Below are 22,260 nucleotides of genomic sequence, written 5' to 3'. Positions count from 1 at the left end.
GCATGTACATGCCCTCCCCGGGCCTGGAGAAGGAGAAGGAGGTTGGTATAGCTTAGAGGCTGGCGACCAGCTGAGTTCTTTCTCTCCTGTGGTCCCAGACAGGACATGAACTTAAACATCCACATCAGGACTTAGCTATGAGAAAGTTTCCTGGTGCAGAATGGGCTACAGAACAGCTCTCTGCATATCTTTAGTATTTGATTTAACTTTCTATTGTGGAATTTTACACACACACACAGAAAGAGATAGGACCGTATAATGAACCCCCACTAAACGCATAAACCAATTATCAACATTTTGCTAATCTTGTTTCATCTATTTTCATAAACACACGCATGCTAGCACACACATGCTTACTTCCCAGCCCCCGCTAGAGTATTTTAAAGTAAACCGTAGACACCATGTCATTTCATTTGTAAATGCTTCCATATGTATTTCTAACAGATGAGAACTTTATAAAACACAGCTACTGTCCCAGTTCACACCTAGTGAAACTGATTAATAACAGTTCCTTCATATCTTCTGCTTATTTTGAAAGCAGATGGGCTGTGGGTCAAGAGTCCCTTCCTCAGCTCTGCCACTAACGCACTTCCGCTCACTGGGCCCTGTCTTATAAAGTGAGCCTGTGAGAGGGCCTCTTCCAATCCCCCAGTCTTACGTTTCCCCTGAGAATAGCTGGCGATGCGGCCAGGATGGAAGCGGTGGATGAACTCTTAAACCCCCATTAGGATCATGAACTATTAATAATCAGAACAATAATATGTTCAGGAAATGAGAAGAGCACTACCATTGTTTGTGGAGGTGCACTGAAGCCCTGCTTTTACAGACTTCACAAGTGGAAATGCAGTCAGAATTCACTGCTGAAACGCTAAACATTCTAGTTACAGCAGAAGTTCTGCGTGGCTTGTCCTGTGCACACCTCCATTGATGTCTGCTGGTCATGGTTAGTAATAAAAGCAGAATGCATTGAGCACTTACTATGTCCCCGGCACTGTGCTAGCGTCTAGTAAGCATGGTCTCCTTGGCTTTCACAACGGCTCTTTGTAGTCGGTATTGCTATTCCCGGGGCAGTGACCACTCCTGACACGGAGGTGGAGGCCGGCGGTGCTGCTGTATAAATCCCTAACCACACCCCCTGTGAGAACTCTGCTTTGTGGAAGGTCTTCTGCCCCACTAATCTTCATTTAATTCCCCTCCCCGAGCACGTTGTCACCTCGCGCACCCCGCTGACAGGCCCTCTGTAAGTCCTCATCTGAGTGACGGCCCTGGAAAATCAAGCTGTGGTCTCCAAAGGGAAGGAGGATCTGCAGATTATCTCCTCAGCATGTGCAGTCACTCTGCTGGCAGCTCTCGGCAGCTTTTATGTTGCCTCAATAAAGAGAAAGGCTGCCAATTGTGTGTAATGTTCCGTTCAGAATTCTCCTGGCTGGCAGCGGTGAGACAGTAGAGACACAGGCAGATGAAAAAATTCCCACTCAGCCGGATCCATATCCTTTTACCTTTGCTCGTGTCCAGAAGTCGTTTTGAGAATCTTCCTGCAATTCTTTATAGATCCTTGGAAGTATCAGACCGGGAGGAAAGGGAGGAGGAAAGGGGGGTGCTCGGGCAAGCTGGCTGGGGATCAGATCATTTTGCCATAACCAGCAGGCAGTTTCTTTCACAAATCATTGAACCCTGAGTAGCCATTATCATCCCAACTGCTCCCTATTAACCAGGCCAGACTCTTAAGGCCCCGAGAGCAAGACAGCATTTCTTTTTCTTTCTCTCACTCTGCTCATGCCATGTTTAGAAAGCATGCTGTAGTTCACACAGATTATTGACATATACTAATATGTTTCTCATACCATTCCTTTGAGATGATTATAACTTGACCGTATTAATAAGAAGGCAAACGACATCAAGTTTTCAATTTAAAAAAGAAAGAAAAGCCCAGAGACGTAAAGTGGCTGTCTCAAAGGTGCTCAGCTAATGAGGTGAGAGCCAGGCTTGTAGAACAGGCCTTCTGACTTAAAGCTCTGTTCTTTGCCATTATGGTGTGCTTTCTAGATATTTAGCCAGCTTCCTGGATGATGGGGTACCGGTGGGCAGGGGGGAGCTAGCAAGGAGACCTGTGTCCTTGGTGGTAGGGAGCAGGGAAAAACCTGAGCTTCCTCTGATTGCCTTCTCTGAAGGTCTCAACACGCTCTTAGCAACTGACTAGTGATCATATTGGCTTAAAAATCATTACAGTGAAATCCAAAAGCTGGGGGGGGAGGGGGAGGGGAGATCAATGTAAAGACATTGCTGGGGAGGAAGTGCTCAGAGGGCTTGTGGGCGCTGCTGCCGCCCTCCCCGGCTCTGGCTCTGTCCATGACTGTGGACTGGTGGCTGGGCAGATATTTTGACTCCTGTTCCAGAAATGCAGAAGCTGAGGAGAGAGGGAGTGAAATGATTCATTTTCTCTAAGGATACCTGGAAATTTGAAATTGAAAAGTTTTCTCTTTAGATAAAAGCATTTTAAGGGTCCAGGCTAACTGCAGGTCTTTAGAATGGAAATGTTTACGTCACTAATAATTCCCCACTAACAGGGGCTCTAGGTAATGCTGAGGTATTGCCTCCTGGGCAGCTTCCTGACCTTGAGACAGGTTCTGAAAAACTCGCATCCTTCCAGCTGGATGCTGGAGACGTCTCCAACCCAGGGGAGTGGCCAGGCCCAATCCCCGAGAATATTACTCCTCTTATTGGATCAGTTTCAAAAATACTTTCCAATAAGTCGCGCGGGGCGGGGGGTGGGGGGGATGAGGGGGGATCCCTGGCTTGGCCCTGCCAAGGGTTATGCATTCATCATAGGAAAAACACTGACAATCTTACCTTATAATAGACAAATATGCAAATTGACCGCACCTTCGCTACGCCCAAGCCACGCCCACCAACCACGCCCACCAGGAAACCGTTGCAGGGATGCTGGGGTGCGGCGGAGCCCAAGGCCCGGAAAGCCGCCCGGGGCTTTCCGGGCCTTGGGCGCCAGCGGGGTGCCTGCGATCGGGTCGCAGGGACGCTGGGGTGCGGGCGGAGCCCAAGGCCCGGAAAGCCGCCCGGGGCTTTCTGGGCCTTGAGCGCCAGCGGGGTGCCTGCTCCGATCGCAGGGACGCTGGGTGCAGCCGAGCCCAAGGCCACCGCCCAGGGCCAAGCCGGGACCCTGAAAGAAGGTAGAAGGCGGTGGCCACAGCCAAGGCCTGGGTCCCCGGTGCCGGCAGAAAACTGGTGCAGGCAGCCAGGTGAATGAAGGTCTATTGCACGAATCTTCGTGCAAACGGGCTACTAGTACAAATAATAAGAAAAAGCTGCCATTCCACCACCCAAAAATTATTGTTAACATTTAAATAAGTTTTATGTTGTATGTGTGTATATTATAAATGTAAACATATACATATATACATATATCCTATTAATATTTTTATTAAAATATACTGTTTGTGACCATATATCCCATTAATATATTGTAATTTTTTCCCGTGTCAATACGTAAACTTCTATTTTACCATTTTTAATGGTACCATGTTATTGCATTGCATAGAGTACCATGATTTCTTAATTATTTTTAAATTACATATATTACTCATACAAGCAAATACACAGAAGAATTGCCATAGTTTATTTAATCTCTGCCACCTCCAGCATTCCTTTTCCTTAAAGCATCTAGTAAGTCCAGTAACTAGCATTTGAATTTCACTTTATAGTTTACAATACACTTGTACACACATTATTTCATTTGATCCTCATTACCACCCTCTAAGGCTTGTATCATATTACTATTTTCCTCATTTTATAGATGAACCTTACAAAGCTCAGAGAGGCTAAATGATGTATGCAGTACCCTAAGTCCAGTCAATGTCAAAGAGATGCTGGGCCCAGAGATGGACACAACTCGTGTGGTAGGACAGACCTCCATCGTAGGCAGGGAGGAAGTGGGGACCAGAAGAGGGGCCCTGACATGCTCCTGTCTCCCCCCTCACTTAAGCATTTAATGTGTGTACTGACTTGTTTCGTGACTGTCTGTCTCCCTTATGACTCTGTGTGCTTTTGGAGAGCAGACACCTGTCTTTATTTCTCCTCTCCCCTGCTCCCACCACAACATTAGTATACAATACTCAGTTAATGTTTCCTGGGTCAGTGTGTAAATGAATGAATGGACAAGTGAATGAATGAATGAACTAATGAAAGGTGTCACAGAGATAAGCAAATTGCAGAGGCTGGATTTGGACAGCTTTCTCCGTGCCTCTGTTTTCAGATATTTTAATAACCCATCGTGGTGTCTTTGAGTTTTTGTACTTCTGCAGGTTTTTGTCACCACTGCAGAGCTCCCACACTGATGCATGGAACAGCATGTTCAAAACCAAGGGCAAGGAGAAACCTGTTTGCATGCTAGATTCCCTCTAGCTTTTCCAGTGCCCCACCCTAGCCCCAGCTGGGGTGAACCAGGCTCACCTTAAAAGCATCTCCGAAGTTACCTCTATAATACCCCTCATTTGGAACTACTTGATATTTATGATCTCATTTGAACTGCTTGTGAAAACAATGGCTTAGCAGCTTATAGCATAGTTTATGAGGGTTGTTTGAAGTGCTATTATTGTTGACAGTAAAAGCTGTATAGCAGAATTACAAGAAATTTTGGAACAAAAATCATTCAAATCCCATCACCTAACAAGGCATCTATTTTTATTTTTGCATAATCTCCTCAAAGTCTCGTCCATGTGCATTTGTTTTTTCCTACTCGTCACGGAGCATGCAGCATTGTTTTCTGCTTTTTCCACTTAATATTATTGTAAAAAGCCCTAGCCAGTTTGGCTCAGTGGGTAGAGCATCAGCCCGAAGACTGAAGGGTCACGGGTTTGATTCCAGTCATGGGCACTTACCTTGGTTGCAGGCTGGATCCCCAGCCGGCTGTGGTCGGGGTGCATGTGGGAGGCAACCAATTGATGTGTCTGTCTCATATCTATGTTTCTCTCTCTGTCTCTCCCCCTCCCTTCTATTCTCTCTGAAAAAAGCAAAAAAAAACCAACATTATTATAAGAATCTTGCCCCCCCCCATTTTTCTACATAGACTTTATAATTATCTTTTTAAAAATGTTATTAATTTTTTTAGAGAGAGAGGAAGAGAGAGGGATAAAGAGATAGAAATATCCATGAGAGAGAAACATCAGTTGGCTGCCTCCTGCATACCTACTGGGGATCAAGCCCACAACCCGGGCCTGTGCCCTGACCAGGAATCCAACCATGTCCTTCTGGTTCATAGGTCAACGCTCAACCTCTGAGCCACCCAGGTGGGGCATAATTATCTTTTTAATGACCCCAAACCCTCTATTGGATTGCTATACGGTGGCCCCTGTGTTTGCCATTTAAGATGTTCCTGATTTTCCACTCAGCGATACTGTGGCAGTGAACATTGTTATGCTTATAGCTCTTGCATTTGTTGCCTGATTTCCTTAGAACGCCGCCCTCCCAGGAGGAGCACTGCAGGGTCTGAGCTGCACTGTGTTTGTGGCTCTTGCCACGCCGCTTCTCCAGAGGCTGTGCCAACTTATGTCCGGCAGCTGATGTGCTTACCAGTTTCAGGGCAACCTCATCAGTATAGCATGTTGTTTAAATTTTTTGTTTGCTAATTTAGTAAACGTAAAATGGTACCTCAGGGTTGCTTTATTTTGCATTTCTTTGATTATTAAAAGAAATTAGCATTTCCCCTCTGGGTACTTTTTGGATTTCCTTGGATGTGAGTTGTCTGCTGCCTCAGTGCTTTGCCTGTTTCAGTAAATTTAAATCTTGATTTTTTAAAAAGTCAGACCGAGTAAAATCTTTACACACAATAGCTATTGCATTTTTAATATATTTTCCAGTATTGTGTTTGCCTTTTAACTTTAGATATATATTTGTAGTAGAAAACATCTTATTTTTATAATCAAATCTGTCACTGTTTTTTTTGTTGTTGCTTCGAAGCATAGAAAGCTATCCTCCCTCTGGAGACCTAATAAATATTTAATTCTACCTTCTGTTATTTTAAGCTCTTTAATTCATCTGGATTGTATTTGAGTATAACTTAAGTTGCAAATTACATTTTTTTTCCAAATTGTTAATGTTATTCTACCCTTTTTCTGTTCTCTTTCTCAGGAATTATACACCAGATGAAAGGTGATTATGATACTGCACTGAAACTCCACAAGACCCACCTGTGCATCGCCCAGGAGCTGAGCGATTACGCTGCCCAGGGCCGTGCCTACGGGAACATGGGCAATGCCTACAATGCTCTGGGCATGTACGACCAGGCGGTCAAGTACCACCGGCAGGAGCTGCAGATCTCTATGGAAGTGAATGACCGCGCCTCGCAGGCATCCACACACGGGAACCTTGCTGTGGCCTACCAGGCCCTGGGTGCCCACGACCGGGCCCTGCAGCACTATCAGAACCACCTGAACATTGCCCGGGAGCTGCGCGACATCCAGAGTGAGGCCCGGGCCCTCAGCAACCTGGGCAACTTCCACTGCTCTCGGGGGGAGTATGGCCAAGCTGCCCCCTATTATGAGCAGTACCTCCGGCTTTCCCCAGACCTTCAAGACATGGAAGGAGAAGGGAAGGTCTGCCACAATCTCGGCTATGCCCATTACTGCCTGGGAAATTACCAGGAGGCGGTGAAGTACTATGAGCAGGATCTGGCACTGGCCAAAGACCTTCATGACAAATTGAGCCAAGCGAAAGCTTACTGCAACTTGGGCCTAGCATTCAAGGCTCTGTTGAACTTCAGCAAAGCTGAAGAGTGTCAAAAGTACCTGCTGTCCCTAGCTCAGTCCCTGAATAATTCCCAGGCTAAGTTCCGAGCCTTAGGGAACCTGGGCGATATATTCATCTGTAAAAAAGATATAAATGGTGCAATAAAATTCTATGAGCAGCAGCTGGGCTTAGCTCATCACGTAAAGGACAGAAGACTGGAGGCCAGTGCATATGCAGCCTTGGGCACTGCATACCGAATGATCCAGAAATATGACAAGGCCTTGGGTTATCACACGCAGGAACTGGAGGTATATCAGGAGCTGAGCGACTTGCCAGGGGAGTGCAGATCTCACGGGCACCTGGCTGCTGTCTACATGGCCCTTGGGAAATACACAATGGCATTCAAATGTTACGAAGAGCAGCTGGATCTAGGGCAGAAGTTGAAGGATCCAAGTCTAGAAGCCCAGGTCTATGGCAACATGGGCATCACAAAGATGAACATGAATGTGATGGAAGAAGCCATCGGCTACTTCGAGCAGCAGCTGGCCATGCTGCAGCAGCTAAGCGGAAACGAGTCTGTGCTCGACAGGGGCCGGGCCTACGGCAACCTGGGGGATTGCTATGAGGCCCTGGGTGACTACGAGGAAGCTATCAAGTACTATGAACAATATTTATCTGTTGCCCAGAGTCTGAATCGAATGCAAGACCAAGCCAAGGCTTACCGGGGCCTAGGAAACGGACACAGGTAAACATGTGGCTGATAAACTTGCACAAAGAGCAGTGGTGACAGCAATGGCATGTGGTTTGTTAACTACAAAACATTTTCATACCTATCTCGTTTGGTTCGTCCAATGATTCTGTGAATTTAGCAGGGGATAGGACTACCTTTATGTTATGGAGGGGGAAACTGAGGCCCAGAGAGGTCAGGTTAATCTCCAAGATTACACAGTTTAAAAGCGACAGCTCAGAGTCACACCCAGGGCTCTTTGACTCCCACTGCATTGCCTTTTTGACTGCATCGTATTGAGCAAGATAAAAGATAATAAGAATGGGAAAGATGAGTGAATCAATTTAACTGAGCTGTTCTGAATGCCTCCCACATTATATGAAGTGTTTTTTAATACATCATCTGTACCCACCAATTATTTGGCCCCCATTTTGTTGCTTTTAGGGAAAGCCATTTGATAATGGCAGGAGTGAATAAATATATACTATCATCATGCTTAACATTTATAGCAATCCTGTATTGCTCTACATGTATTATCATCTGCTATGGGATGTGGGATTTACTATCATTTAGAAACTGAGGCTCAGGAAAAGGAATTTACGTGCCTCCACACAACCGGTCTGGTCTGCTGCCAGAATCTATGTTCTTCCCAGTCTTATCACGTCATCTCTTAGCAGCAGCACAGAAAGATACACTGTTGGCCAAGGTGATGCTTTTCCTTCCGAATGTGGGGAGCCCAAGAAGGTGTCTGTGTCTGCAAAATATACGGCTTCTCCAGATAGGCAGGGGATTAGGGCTCCCGGAGTGGGGGAAAGGCAAGGGTCAAACTAAATCATCACCCACAGAGTGCTCGGAGGAGCTCAGGGTGAAGGATTTATAGCTGTTGTAAAGTGATTTCAAAAACATAGTCTAAGCAGTAGTGGAAATTGGGAGGCCCGAAGAACCAAACAGTTCACTTGCTATCATTGTGCCTATTAATATATTTTATGTTTCCTCTGGGGTGTATATCCCATTGAATCTCAAGCTCTTGGGAAGGTCACTAAGGGATGACTTTTGAATTGCTTTCCAGATTATGAAATTCCCCTGCATCTCACTCTAAGGGCACATGATAGATTTTAGCTAGAAGAGGAGTTAAGAGCTTCTATAGTAAGTGACAGTGACAAATGCTTTTCATTTTCTCAGGGGCTTTAGTATGTCTGCACCTGCACAAAATAATATCATTGCTTTTCTGTCTACATCCCCACAGGGCCATGGGGAGCTTGCAGCAAGCCCTTGTGTGCTTTGAAAAGAGGCTCGTGGTCGCCCATGAGCTCGGGGAGGCCTTTAATAAAGCCCAGGCCTATGGAGAACTGGGAAGTCTGCACAGCCAATTAGGGAATTACGAACAAGCCATTTCCTGCCTTGAACGCCAGCTGAACATTGCTAGGGAGATGAAAGACCGAGCTCTGGAAAGCGATGCGGCCTGTGGCCTGGGGGGCGTTTACCAGCAGATGGGGGAGTACGATACAGCCCTGCAGTACCACCAGCTGGATCTGCAGATCGCAGAGGAAACCAACAACCCCACAGGCCAGGGCCGCGCCTATGGGAACCTGGGCCTGACGTACGAATCTCTGGGCACCTTCGAGAGGGCTGTGGTCTATCAAGAACAGCACTTGAGTATCGCTGCCCAGATGAACGACTTGGTGGCCAAGACGGTGTCATATAGTAGCCTCGGAAGGACCCATCATGCTTTGCAGAACTATTCCCAGGCGGTCATGTACTTACAGGAAGGTAAGTGCAAAGGCCCACGTGATCTCTGGGTCTACTCTGAGATGGAGGTCAGAGTCTACTCAGAGGGTAGTATGCACCGTCTGAGTGGCCACCCAGCTTGCAGTGAGGATCTCAGAAGCCACTTTGGTTCCACTCCAAAACCATGGTGCCCCGCACTAGGTGTTCTTTAATAGCACAAAGGCATTCTAGGGTCCAGAATGTACTACCCAGCTTGTCTTACTCACCAACCAGCTGCCCAAGGAGCAGATACCCTCCTTCCCTGCTTTTCAGAATCCTCTGAGTGAACAGCACATTCTGCCAAGGTGAATCAAATAAGGTCTAATCATGTAAAATGTAAGGGTCTGAATCAGAGGAAAATTCTTAGACTCTATCACAGCTATCCCTAAGTCCATTTTGATGTAGCAGCTGAGGTCTAATCCTGAAGCATCAGTCTGAGGGTCACTCAGGCAGCTGGCTAGACTTCCTTCTCAGAGCTTATTACTTCAGTGCTTGCGATGGTGGCCCAGAAAGTGGCTGCAGCTGCTGTTGCTCCTCCCCTCTCCCTCCCCTTCCCCTTCTTGCTCCTCCCCCTTCCCTTCTGCTGTCAAGTTCCCTTCAGTCACCCGAGCAGTCAGTGCTTGGAGGCTTCCTTCACCCCTTTTCCCCTCCGGAAAGCACTGCTCCTCCCATGGGCACATTGCATCCTCCCATCCTGGGAAAACGCAGGTATGATGATCTTGGCTCACTAGTAAAAGGACATTGTTGCTGATTTCAAGCAAAAACTCTCAGTTATAGTTTCCAAGGTGTTTTTTTTAAAAAACACACACATATATAGTTTATTTAATTGGATTTAATTCTCACAGTAACCTTGAGAGGTTTTTATTCCATTTGCAGCTAAGTAACCTGAGACTCGGAGAGTACAGTGACTTGATTCTGACTATATGGTCAGTCAGTGGTGAAGCGGGGCTCCCCCAGCTTTTCGGACCCCAGGAACCATGTAAGACCCTGTGTGGAGTTGCTCTGAACCCCCCAAGAACAGAACAGGGTTGGAGCAGTCGTATCCTCTTCCTCCGGAGCCCCAGCTGGGAAGCGGGGAGAGAGGGAAGCAGGAAGCTAAGTGGAAAATGGGCCAGGGGCTGATGTTTCTTCGCACAGACCAGGGACCGCTCTGGCCTGCAGGCTGAGAGGTTACTGAGAGGCTGAGCACCGCTTCCCAGACCTCATTTGGCTCCCGCTCACTGGGAGCTTGCCTCGATGCATTAAATATGAGAATTGGCTTCTGGTTTCCTGAAACTCGGCTGTGGTAAAATTCCAACAGACTGGGGGCGATTTTCAGTTGAATTTGTGAAAACTATTAAATTCAGGCCCAGCATATGACAACCTTTCAGCTGTGTTCTTTTGTACTTCCTGAAATATTGTTTCCATAAAGCAGCTGCTTTGCCTGAGACATTGTAACATAATTCTATATTTATGGGAAACTCAATTTCACTTTTATTGTTCCTTGTAGTTTTACGTCTCGCAGAGACCTAAATCCGTATTGTGGCATCTCCTCGGTGCTTGTTTTGTGGGTGTGCTCCACCAGAGAGCCGGGGTGCCTGGGGCCAAACAAGACACTCTTCTCATGAGCTGTGACAGAGCAGGGCACCTGGAAGGCCTTTCGGAGTCCTCTGAGTCGGGTCTGGACCCTCTTGCAAGGAGGGAACAGTTCAATCAGAAACCACCTCCGTGCCTTCTCTCTGGTTTTCAGAGGGGCCCCACTCAGGAGAATCTCACACGTGGAGCCTAGTCTGGGTCTTTTGAACAAGCTCTGCAGGTGATTTGTATGGATGCCCCTGGTTAAAACCACTGGTCTCATCCAGCCTTTCTCTTTTTTTTGCAAGTGAAGAGAGGGAGCCTGGAGCAATTTAGTGGCCTTACCTAAACTAGTTCCTAGCAGACCAGCTCCAGGAGAGCTGGATGGGTGTATCAGGTCCCTAAGAGACAGAAGCAGATAGAAACGGGTGTTAACAGGTACGACGTCTGTCCAGTGGGCTTTTAGCTCTTCATTGTTGAACCTCTGACTATGGGCCAGGGAGTGCCCTACCTGCTGGAGACCCAGCAGGGAACAAAGCAAAGCCCCAGCTTACACAGAAGGTACCTCGGGATTTGGGGGAGGGGGGTACCTCAATGATTTTACTTCCAACTCATAGAGCCAGAGCTGGCAGGGATAGCTATGTTGAAGAATAAGTATGGTTAGCTTGTTGAAGGTTTAAACAGCCAGTATTCTCCTGGTTTTCATCCAAGAACCATCTTCTTTCATTTGTGTTTCTACTCTGTGAGGTATTTTAAAATGTGAATAACTTGCAAGTATTATTTTTGTTACCCAGTAACATGATTTAAACTTAAAATGCTATTTCTAAGTTTTCTGAGTTATATGCATTTTGAAATGCGTAATATTTTTATGAGCTTGAACCTGAGTATTGCTTTTATTAGCCTCACAACTGACTCAGTTCCTTTTCAAAAGCCTGAAATTGCACGGGCCCAGCTTGCTCAGAAGCGGGCTCCCACCCACCCTGAATTAGATTAGAAAAAGGAAGTCCTTTCTCTGTGTGCGCAGCAGAGAGCAGGGTAATGAGGACAAAGTGATGCTGAGAACCGCTTAGTGGCCAATACAATAAGTGGGTGCCCCCTTATTTGGCTCCCACAAAGCCTTGGAGGTTGCTGATGTCCTGAAATTCAGAAGCTTACTGTAGGTAAGTGACCCGAACTGCAGGTGTCTATCTGAAAGCCTTTAGAACGAGGGCAGTCTTATTTAAGATTTTGGACTCATAATAGCACTAGTTCTGCAACCCCGCTGAGGCACATCAAAATCTCAGCCTTAAAGGAAAAACAGATTGGACATGAAATGCATCAGTAATAGAAGGCAGTGTCAGGCGGTGTGAGCACTCTGCTTTCAGGAGTACATCAGATATGTCTCCCATCCACACTGATTGGATCCTGTGCACGTGAAATAGGAAAATGTATCCGCGTGGCTTCTGTGCTTGACCATGGCACTGTTAGGAAAAGCTTTTGCCAGCCAAAGAATTGGGTTAGATCCATTTATAGGCCCAGTTTTCATTTGCAAAGCTAGGGATTTCACATCTGGGAGGGTGGCAGGTTAGGTTCCATTCGTTCCAGTGTTTCTGCCTGCCATGCAAACCTGTCTCCTGCTGGTAGCCATCACCTGAGCTCTTCCTGGGGCGTCGTGGGTGCCCTGGAAAGGTTGCTACCATCACAGAATTTGAGGAGAATGCTTACTCTGCTTGGCTGGCAAGCTCTCCCTTTGCCTGCACTTTATCAGCTGTGTTCACATATTTTATTTACACTTGAGGCAGAATTACCCTCCTGGACTCCTTGGCAGGTGGAATTGTGTATCTTCTATGTTTCCTTAAAATTTCTCCATCTAACTTCAGGTTTAAGGTTAGCTGAGCAACTGGGCCGAAGAGAAGATGAAGCCAAAATTCGCCACGGTCTTGGCCTCTCCCTTTGGGCTAGCGGGAACCTGGAGGAGGCGCAACACCAGGTGAGTAGGAGAACCCTTGCCCCAAGTGGAAATCTTGGGATTACTATCCTAGTCATAACTGGCTAGAAGGTGCTGGCCTGTGCACTTGGGTTGACGTAAAGGTTTCCCAGGCTGTACCAGCCCACAAGTGCTGAAGCATAGTAAAGGTTCTTGCTCAGTTGTGTGATAGATTTCTCAATAATTTCTTTGACATTCTTGTATTATGTGCTGCTGTTCCTCATTAATCCTTAATATGAAATTACATACATACATTTTATAATAGAAGTAGTCAAGAATTCATGATTATTGGATTTAGTGTCCTGATTTCGTTCTCTCTCTCTCTCTCTCTCTCTGTCTCTCTCTCTCTCTCTCACACACACACATGCACACACACACACACACACACACGAGTTCATGGTTCTGCCTTTGTACAAATACTGGAAGAGAAGCCTGCTCTCATGCTAGCTCTGGAGATTGGAAAGATCCCTGGAGTTACGGGTTCCTCTGGCAGGTTGGAGGAGTTGTGAGATGGTATCATCTAAAATCACACACTTAACCACTTAGGCAGCATGTGAGTGATCACCGGGGAGGGCATTGTGCTAGGCAGAAGGGGCAGAGGAGGAGGGAATGAAGGCTCCTAGCAGAGGTGCTCGTAGGAGTTGAGCACATGATGTGACTGAATTTGTGCCATAGCATCCTGAAATGTTCTGGTATTTTACTGTACTTTTTAAACTATTAAAGGCAATTTAAATAATTCTCCAATTTCCTGGTTTTAAAAATTAAAACTTGTATTGATGTAGCAATTTACAATTTTCAAAGTACTTTTCACTCACTGCATGTATTCCTTAAGTAACCATGCGAGGTAGAATGGTAACTCACTGCATGTATTCCTTAAGTAACCATGCGAGGTAGACAGTTACCATTCTACCTCGCATGGTTACTTAAGGAATACATGCAGTGTTCAGCAACTGATGTGTACCATTGTCAGCAACTGATGACAATTACAGTTGCTTGATGACACAGCAGGTCAGGGGCAGAGCTGGGAGTCATCCCTCTCTCCTAGTCTGTCTCTTAGTCTTAGCATTCTATTTTTTAAATGTGCATGAACTTAACATTTGATACTGTATTTTCAGCATGTAAATATCCGAAGCATTTTGTGATCTCACTGATAGAGAAGCCTTTAGAGCAGCAGGAAAGTGTCCCCTTAAGAAGGTTGAGTGTCGGGTTCTGCAGGTGTCCCTGTGAGTGTGCGTGGCTCTAGGGGGGCTTGTCCAGCAAGACCTGACCCTGGGACACTGCTGTGGAGGCCAGTGTTTGATTCAGCTGAACTGCCTGCAGAAAGCTATGCCTCTCCTGGGCGTGTGGGGCCTTCATCTCGTTCCCCGCCCCGAGCCCTGCCCTCCTCGTCTATTCCCAGCCTGCCTGCACCACACCTGTTCTCACTTCACTCCTTAGGCACCGAGAAGTGTGTGTGCTGAATTACGGTTGCTTGATGACAAGAGGGGAGGCATTTTTTAAAATTCAAAATCAGCACTTGGTTGGATTAGTAGTTGATTTTTTGTTTTTACAACTTTCAGACTATAAGTCTATAACCCCTGTCTTCTAAATCCCTTTATCCGCCCTAGCCTGTTTTGCTCAGGGGATAGAGCATCGGCCTGCAGACTGAAGGGTCCCGGGTTCAATTCCAGTCAAAGAAACATACCTTGGTTGCAGGCTCTTCCCAGGCCCAGGCCCTGGTTGGGGCACATGCAGGAGGCAACCAGTGAATGTGTTTCTCTCACATCGATATTTCTTTCTTTCCCTCTCTCTTCCACTCTCTCAAAAAAATCAATGGAAAAAGATCCTTGGGTAAGGATTAAAAATAAATAAATAAATCCCTTTATCTGTCAAGAATTGATTACATACCATAAACTAGTTTACCAGGTATATGATCTGATGCCTTTCCAGTAGGACCTACCTGGAAATAAAATTCATCCTTTCCACCCTTTAAAATTTTTTTTAGGTTGTACACCAAGATGTGAGCAAAAGTTGTCTTTAGTCAGTGAGTGGCTGGAGTGTGGCTTCTGGGGAATGGATAATGTTCCTTTTCCCCTCCTTGCAGCTCTATAGGGCATCGGCCTTGTTTGAAACAATACGACACGAGGCGCAGCTGAGCACGGACTACAAACTCTCCCTCTTTGACCTGCAGACGTCATCCTACCAGGCCTTGCAACGGGTGCTCGTCAGCCTAGGTGAGAGCAGCTGGGGTTCCCACTTTGAGCGTGTGGGCTTGGCTATCTAAGTCCTTTAGTGATTGCTGTGATGAAATATGATTTGTTGTTACACCCAAAAATGTGTGGATTAGAAGTTGGATTGAAAGACTGAGGGAAAACTTAAAAGAGAGAAGCAATTTCAAACAACTAGAGACCTCAGATATTTAAACCCTTTGCCCGTGGGGATTAGAAGAGAGAAGAGAAGTGTGTGGGAGCCCAAAATGGAATGAGGTATCAGCTCGAGCAATAATCACCTGTTATATCCATGGTGCTTTGAATAATGCCTCGCAGGCATCTTGACATTCAGTGCCTCATTTAATCTTTACCTTTAAGATGGGCAGGGCAACTATTAGGGTTCCTCTATTTGAGACAAGGTCAATGAAAGGGGGAAAGACCCACTCAGCAGAGGGACCAGCATGCACAAAGGCACAGAGATATAATTTGGGGGGAGATGAGGAAGTGTAGAGGAGCTGCATTGAGGAGAGAGAGAATGATAGTCAAGAGCCAAATCCTTTAGGGCTCATCTGCCAAAGTCAAATCAGAATCAGAGTTGAGCAGAAAAGTAAGAGGGTAACCAGAGTCCAAAGAGCCAAGTGAATGGGGTCAGAAGCCAGGAGGCCGGGAGGCAACTCGGGATGTGGAGCAGATGCTAAGCATGAATCCCCTAAACAAAGCTGGCTCTCTTGTGGTATGGCTGCAAGACGGGAAGGCCCGAGACCTGAGGGTGGTGTGGGATCTGAAAATATGGGGTTTACAAGAGAGGACACTACACCTATCATCTAAGGCTGGGGGTTGGACCAAGATGCTGCCACACACTGGAGTGCAGGGGTAGTGAGACTTCTGCCCAGGATCTCTGTAGCTGATGGCCCTCTCTGTAAGCACATGCCCCATGGAGTCCTCAGTCTGTCCCTTTTGTCGCGTAGGCCATCATGACGAAGCCCTGGCTGTGGCAGAAAGAGGACGGACAAGGGCGTTTGCGGATCTTCTGGTAGAACGACAAACAGGACAACAGGACTCTGACCCCTACTCTCCAGTCACTATCGATCAGATCTTGGAGATGGTGAATGGCCAGAGAGGACTAGTGCTGTACTATTCTCTGGCCGCGGGCTACCTGTATAGCTGGCTGCTGGCTCCTGGGGCAGGTAAGATCTCTTTCTGTAGGAACAGGGCAATTATACACAAGACTGTGAACGTCTAATGAATAGAGGTGCATTACCATAGATCAGACTAAGAAGCTGATGTGGGATTTCAGCAAAGTCTCAGCCACAGTGGATAGTCCATGGTGGAGCATTCAATTAATAAGACAGCCCGGCTTTCTCATTCCCCCAAGAAATCGCTGCTCCGCACTGGCAAACGTGGAAGCATTTATCAAGGAAGACTAAGAGCAGGAGGATTAATTTCACTAGCAGGCCTGTTTGTAGGCAGCTGCTGTTCATTAGCTAATAAAGCGATGACTGTAAGTCCTAAGGAGTTCTTTCTAGCTATGATTTAATGGTTTTAACCCTTTGTCATGGTAAAGTTAAAGAGACTAAAATGACAGTGGCAGACTCTTCTCACAGTATATAAAAGAAGTCTTATGCTTGGCATTTCTGAATTTATCAGAATCCATTTGAACCAGTTTCATCCATTGTAAATTTATTTCAGAAATAAAAATTTCCTTTGATTAAATTGGCATTAAATGTTCAGGCTGTAACAGTTTCACTAAATACAGAACCAGTAATTAGCTGTGAGGGGCTTACTTTTTGCATAATAAAATGCTGATGGCTTTACCATGTTGGAGACACACCAGACCCAATTAAGAGTTTATTGACTGGGGAAGTGGATCTTCTAATTGGGAATCTTGAAGAATGAGCTTCTTGAATATCTGTAAGCCAATTTCAGAAAGTTCAACTGCCAGGAGAATTGATAAGGTTTCTTGATTATGTCTCCATCGCTTTGATTTTAAAAAGTGATGGCTGGATGACAACTCTCAGATGCTTCTTGGGTTCTAAGCACTCGTGCCTGTACATGCTGTGCCTCAGCATTATTGTTTATAATCTTGCCCCTTAATTCCATTTTTTATGGGCTTTCAATAAAGAACATTTTTACCTCTGACCTTTTTATGCTGAAGGTTTTAAGCTGTGATGTTCATGGTGACTTGGCGAGTGTCAGCCACAGTGGAATGAATCCCTGTGTATTCCAGCCCCCAGCAGGGCACTAATGCCCAGGAGGACACGGCTGACAACAGAGATATCAAGCTCTTTCTCTCTGGCTGTTACGTTTTGGGGACATGATTTGACAGGTGGTATATCCATATCCCTGTAATAATGAGCCGTGTATAATGAGGCTCCTATTGTTTCTCTTTCTGTTCCTCTTTGCTCTTAATGAGACTCTGAAGCTTTCACTGGGGCCCTAATCAAATCAGAGAGGACCAGCATTTTCCAGCGCTGACACACCTCATTACCATTGGAGAATATGTCCTATGATTATTGCTAGAAGACCACTATGGATCCTGTCAGCTCCATGCAGCCATCATTTTTTGCTGCTTTAATCCATTAATAATTGTTGACCAGGTAGTCTTATTTAAAAATAGTTTTAAATGTTTCTATCTGGCCTTTGTACTACATATTTGTTTTGATTTGCTTTTGTGAAATGAAAGGGCTTTGAGTAACACTATTTCCACTTGGCTGGTTATATTTTTATTCAGGATTTCAGTTTCTGGGGAGACTATATGCTGGCATGCTTCTGCACTATTCTAGAAAAAAAACTTGCCCTAGTTGGTGAAAGTTTCTGTTTTGAAATACCTGTGAAATAGTCATCATTTCAGGGGCTTTAGAATATATCGCCAAAAGCAAAAGCCCTGTCTTGAATTCCCTGTTTCAGACACCAAACCTGATGGTGAAAGCTGCCGAAAGGGCCCTGACCGACCTCTGAAACCCTCTGGAGAGGGTGGATTTCAGGATTTCTTCACGTGGTTGGGAGGAAGGCATGCCTGTCAAAGAGGTCACAGCATTGGCATTGCTGTCCCATCCTTCACCTTTCCCTCCCCCAAGCCCAAGCCCGTGACATGGGCCGTGCCTGTCTTGTTTCAGGAATCCTGAAGTTTCACGAGCACTACCTGGGTGACAGCACCATGGAAAACGCCGGTGACTTCCAGGCCGGCAGCAGTGCGAACCTTCCAACAGCCACCAGCTCGGCCCTGGAGCAGCACATCGCCAGTGTGCGGGAGGCGCTGGGCGTGGAGTCTTACTACTCGAGGCAAGTGGTACACCGGCCACAGACACAGTCTCCGGAGTTCTTTGGTTTTGTGTTTGTGCTAGTAAATACCCGGTTTGAGCTCTTTTGGAATTCACACTTCTGTGCTTAGTCTATTCACAGTTGCCGCAGCAGAAAAAGCTACGTGTCTCTGGGGTACAAACCCCTTCGTTGCTGTGTTTATTCTTTTTGGTAGTTTCCTTTCAGACAGGGAAGGGCCTCATCGGAGACGCCCATTTCTAAGGAGGGTTTGTGGACTGTTTAAACATAAATGGGACTTTGAATTTAACATACCAGCTAATGAAAACTGAGACGAGTTTTTGGTTATAAACAGATTCATAATGAGTTTGTACTATAGCTGAACGCCTGTTTGAGAGAGGAACTTAGCACCAGTGACGGGGCCTGTGCAAGGATCTGTGCGTTGGGGGGCTGAGGTGAAGGAAATTGAACCGCTATATCAGGAATAGGGAAGAGAATGGCTTTTTGCAAAGATTGGAAAAGTTATATACTTATGGAAACACTTGGTCATGATTGACTATTTTATATATGGGAAATAATTTACAGGGGAAAATCAAGAAGAGGGTGCCTTACAGCTGGTTGTAGCGAGACTCCCCGGCGTTTCAGTCCTCCATCCTGGGATGAACAAGTGTTGAGAAGGTCCGTGTGCCACAGAATCTGCTGTGTTAGCTGGTGTCAGGTCCCTAGGATTCCTGCTTGTCTCTTGAATGGTTTCATTTGTAGTCATGAAACCCTAAGATGCTGCTGCGGCTTCCGTGGAGATGCTGATCCCAGGCCCCTGGGGGTGGGTGGTCATTGCCCGCAGCTGGACTGACTTTTGAGATGCTTATGAAGTTGAGGAGAAGTTCTTAGATGAAAAAGAATCATTGGCTAGTGCAGTGGTCGGCAAACTCATTAGTCAGCAGAGCCAAATATCAACAGTACAATGATGAAATTTCTTTTGAGAGCCACATTTTTTAAACGTAAACTTCTTCTAATGCCACTTCTTTAAATAGACTCGCCCAGGCCGTGGTATTTTGTGGAAGAGCCACACTCAAGGGGCCAAAGAGCCGCATGTGGCTCATGAGCCGCAGTTTGCCGACCACTGGGCTAGTGGAATGTCAAGACCAGAAGTAACGGTAGTGGTCACCTTGTCCAATTCCTTCATTAACATAAGCCAGCACTGCATCGGGCTTGCTGACAGCTGAATTAGTGTCAGGGCCAGGATCCAAACAATCTAGATCTCACCCAGACTCCCAGGCCCGTGCTCGTTTTGTTTCTAATTATCAAAATTAATATCATATTTTGAGAAAATAGCTGAAGCATGTAAGAATGTCATCGCTAGCTTCTGCTTGTATGAAATCTGAACAGGCGTCAGCCACACGCACACATTGTTGTCTTATTTCTGACTGCGGTGCATCCTGGAATATCCCCAAACCGGGGCAATGGTGTGGCAATTCCAGGTGCTCGACACTGTCGAAATCCCCAGGCCTTGGAAGCGAGGCTACTCCCTGAGATTTAATTGACCATCCGATAGGCCAGGCCAGGGGTGTACAGGCTGCTTTAGCAGCCAGCGAGGCACGTAGGCCAGTCTGATCACACTGTAACCTGACCAAAGGTGGTGCGTGCCCAAAGCAAGTATTCAAGTGGTGGCCGCAGTGGAAACACACACAGAAAAGGAGAGCAAGCAGGGCAATGCCTGTTTCTGACACCGTCAAAGGGAAAGAGAATCTTGGCTCAGGGACTCGAAGTCCCATTGGAGGCTGTTCCCGGGGTGGACTTGCGGTCAGCTCACTCTCTTATCCTCCCTTCCCTCCCACAAACACAGGGTGTCCAAAAATGCAGGCCCCCTTTAACAGCTGGAGCGTATTTTTTAACACTGCCTTTATAAATATTCAAAGTGTGCATATATTTTTTGGGACACCCTATATTTGTGTGCCTACGATGAACTATGTACACTTGAGATTGGGAATACAATGGTAAGGTGAGCATGGCTCTGGCTCTCAGGGAACTGAAAGTTAATAAACAACAGAACATATAAAATCTTTGAACTAAAATTGTTGCAAGTGCTTAAATGAAAATGCAGGGTGTAATGCAAATATATAGCGGGGGTGGGAAACCTATACAGGGAGGCTTCCTTGGGGAGGGGATCTTCCAGCTGAGCTTGGCCGGAGGACCAGGTACAAACTAGACGAAGGCATCCCCGGCAGCGTGCCAAGGCCCTCAGTGGCCCTCAGGGGAGACCTCGCAGGTTGTCTTAGTGCCTTCCCTGTTCAGGTCCCGTGCTTCTTCTGAGACTCTCTGGTTGTCATTTGGTTTCGCATGTGAATCGACTTGCAGACAGAGAATGCACATAATCAACTGGCATTCTGGTTGCACAGCTCGGCAGGCGTGGCCAATGAGAGTGGGCTCCCAGGAGGCAAAGCCTCTGTGAGCGCATCAGCAACAGCAGCTTTGCAAACCTGGAAGGCCACCGTCTAGAGCCTGAACTGAGAGGTCGGGAAGGGACCCCGGTGTGTGACACCTGCCATTGGCACCTTTGCACATGCAGAGGTAGTTCTGTGTGCCGTCTGCACTTCTTCCTTGTTTTATAATCACCTGGTTTGGGTGTCTTCCCTAGTAGATGGTGATGCCATGGAAAGCAGGTGCTATGTCCTTCTCCTCTCGGAATTCTCACTGTCTAACACGGTTCCTGGACCAAAGCGGGGAGATATCAGTACATTTGAAATCTAGTCACCAGAAGGTGCGCTGGGAGCAGACGCTCTGCTCATGCTGGGCTAGCTTGCCGATGCTCTTTTTCTAGTGGATGTCAAATACACTGTACCCCCAGCAATCGAATCTCCATGCCTTGGGGAGCACCATCCTTCAATCACCCACAGCCTGGCCCTGGTGTCCTTGTTATTCTACAGACCGTGTTTGCTCTCCTTAATGGCATTTTACTGCTGAGAGGAAGTGCAGTGTTACAAAGGAGTTTCTGAAAACGGATTTAAAATAAAAGAACTGCTTTTATTAAGAAATCCCCTTCCCTTCCTCCCAGATCAAAAGAGGTGTAGATTGAAACCACTGTATAGAACACAAACCTCTCATAAGGGAGATGTTACGAATTTCAAAACACATCTTCAGCTTTTAATTCTGATATTTAACCAGAGTCTTGCTGCTTCCTGGGTACCTGGGACAGTGCAGTAGCTATGGGGATGCTAAGCTGACTGATTGGAACACTGAGAGGGCTGTGTTCTTAGTAGGTCAGATGGAGGGAGTAGGCTCAAGGGGTTTTAAATGACTTACAGTTATAGAATACCCTTACAATAGGGTGAATATTCCTTCATTGCAAGTGAATACTAAACCTTGATACACTGTAACTCTTGTGTGTTTTCCTTTTGGTGCTTTTCTATATTTCTCAATTTTCTATAGGGAAGTTATTTTATATTCAAATGCATTTTCTTACTTCAAAACACTGATCACTTTAGATTGCACCAATTCGTAAATGTTGGTGATTCCAGTTGGTTCTAGACTGACAATAAGTGGCCGTTCTTAACAAGTCTGACAGTGCAGACTGTTGGAGGAGCTGTGGCTGGTGAGAGAGTACATTGGCATGACCACATCAGAAGACAGTTTGGCGTCACCTTCTAAGGCTGAATATTCACATAGCCTTTGGTCCAGGTATAACATCCACGAGAGGCTATTTTCACATGAACAAGAATGTTCAGAACTGCGCTGTAAATAATAGCAAAACTCTCACATATGCCCACATGCCATCAGTGATAGAGTGCGTGAGTATATGGTGGTGTAGTTCCCAAATGGAATATTAGACAGCAGTCAGAAAGAGATGTGGCTAAATCTTAGAAATATAATATTAAGTGAAAAAAGTAGGTCCCCTACAGCATGACATCTTTTTAACAGAGATAAAATAACTAAAATAAAAATGTGTTTTTAGGACTACAGCTAGAGGCAATGAAACTTGTATAGAAAGGACAAGCAGGGAGTGATAGCCATGGAATTCAGGGTTGGACTTGCCTTGGTCTGCGGAGGCAGGGGGTGGA

General features: G+C 46.2%; 1 protein-coding gene across 2 annotated transcripts in view; it reads left to right on the top strand.

Annotated features, from left to right (window-relative positions):
* TTC28 (tetratricopeptide repeat domain 28) overlaps nucleotides 1-22,260 on the top strand; it is a 392,003-nt gene that overhangs the window by 302,407 nt on the left and 67,336 nt on the right. For both annotated transcript variants that reach the window (XM_028146798.2, XM_008142485.3), the window contains exons 7-12: nucleotides 6,145-7,486; nucleotides 8,715-9,238; nucleotides 12,649-12,758; nucleotides 14,839-14,968; nucleotides 15,913-16,131; nucleotides 18,061-18,226. In XM_028146798.2, the coding sequence (XP_028002599.2) occupies nucleotides 6,145-7,486; nucleotides 8,715-9,238; nucleotides 12,649-12,758; nucleotides 14,839-14,968; nucleotides 15,913-16,131; nucleotides 18,061-18,226 (2,491 nt within the window). The remainder of the gene's footprint in view (nucleotides 1-6,144; nucleotides 7,487-8,714; nucleotides 9,239-12,648; nucleotides 12,759-14,838; nucleotides 14,969-15,912; nucleotides 16,132-18,060; nucleotides 18,227-22,260) is intronic.

Source organism: Eptesicus fuscus, chromosome 23 (assembly GCF_027574615.1).
Source record: "Eptesicus fuscus isolate TK198812 chromosome 23, DD_ASM_mEF_20220401, whole genome shotgun sequence".
In the NCBI taxonomy this organism is placed as follows: domain Eukaryota; kingdom Metazoa; phylum Chordata; class Mammalia; order Chiroptera; family Vespertilionidae; genus Eptesicus; species Eptesicus fuscus.
Note: the sequence above shows the minus strand (reverse complement) of the source record. Positions and strands in the feature narration are given on the sequence as shown.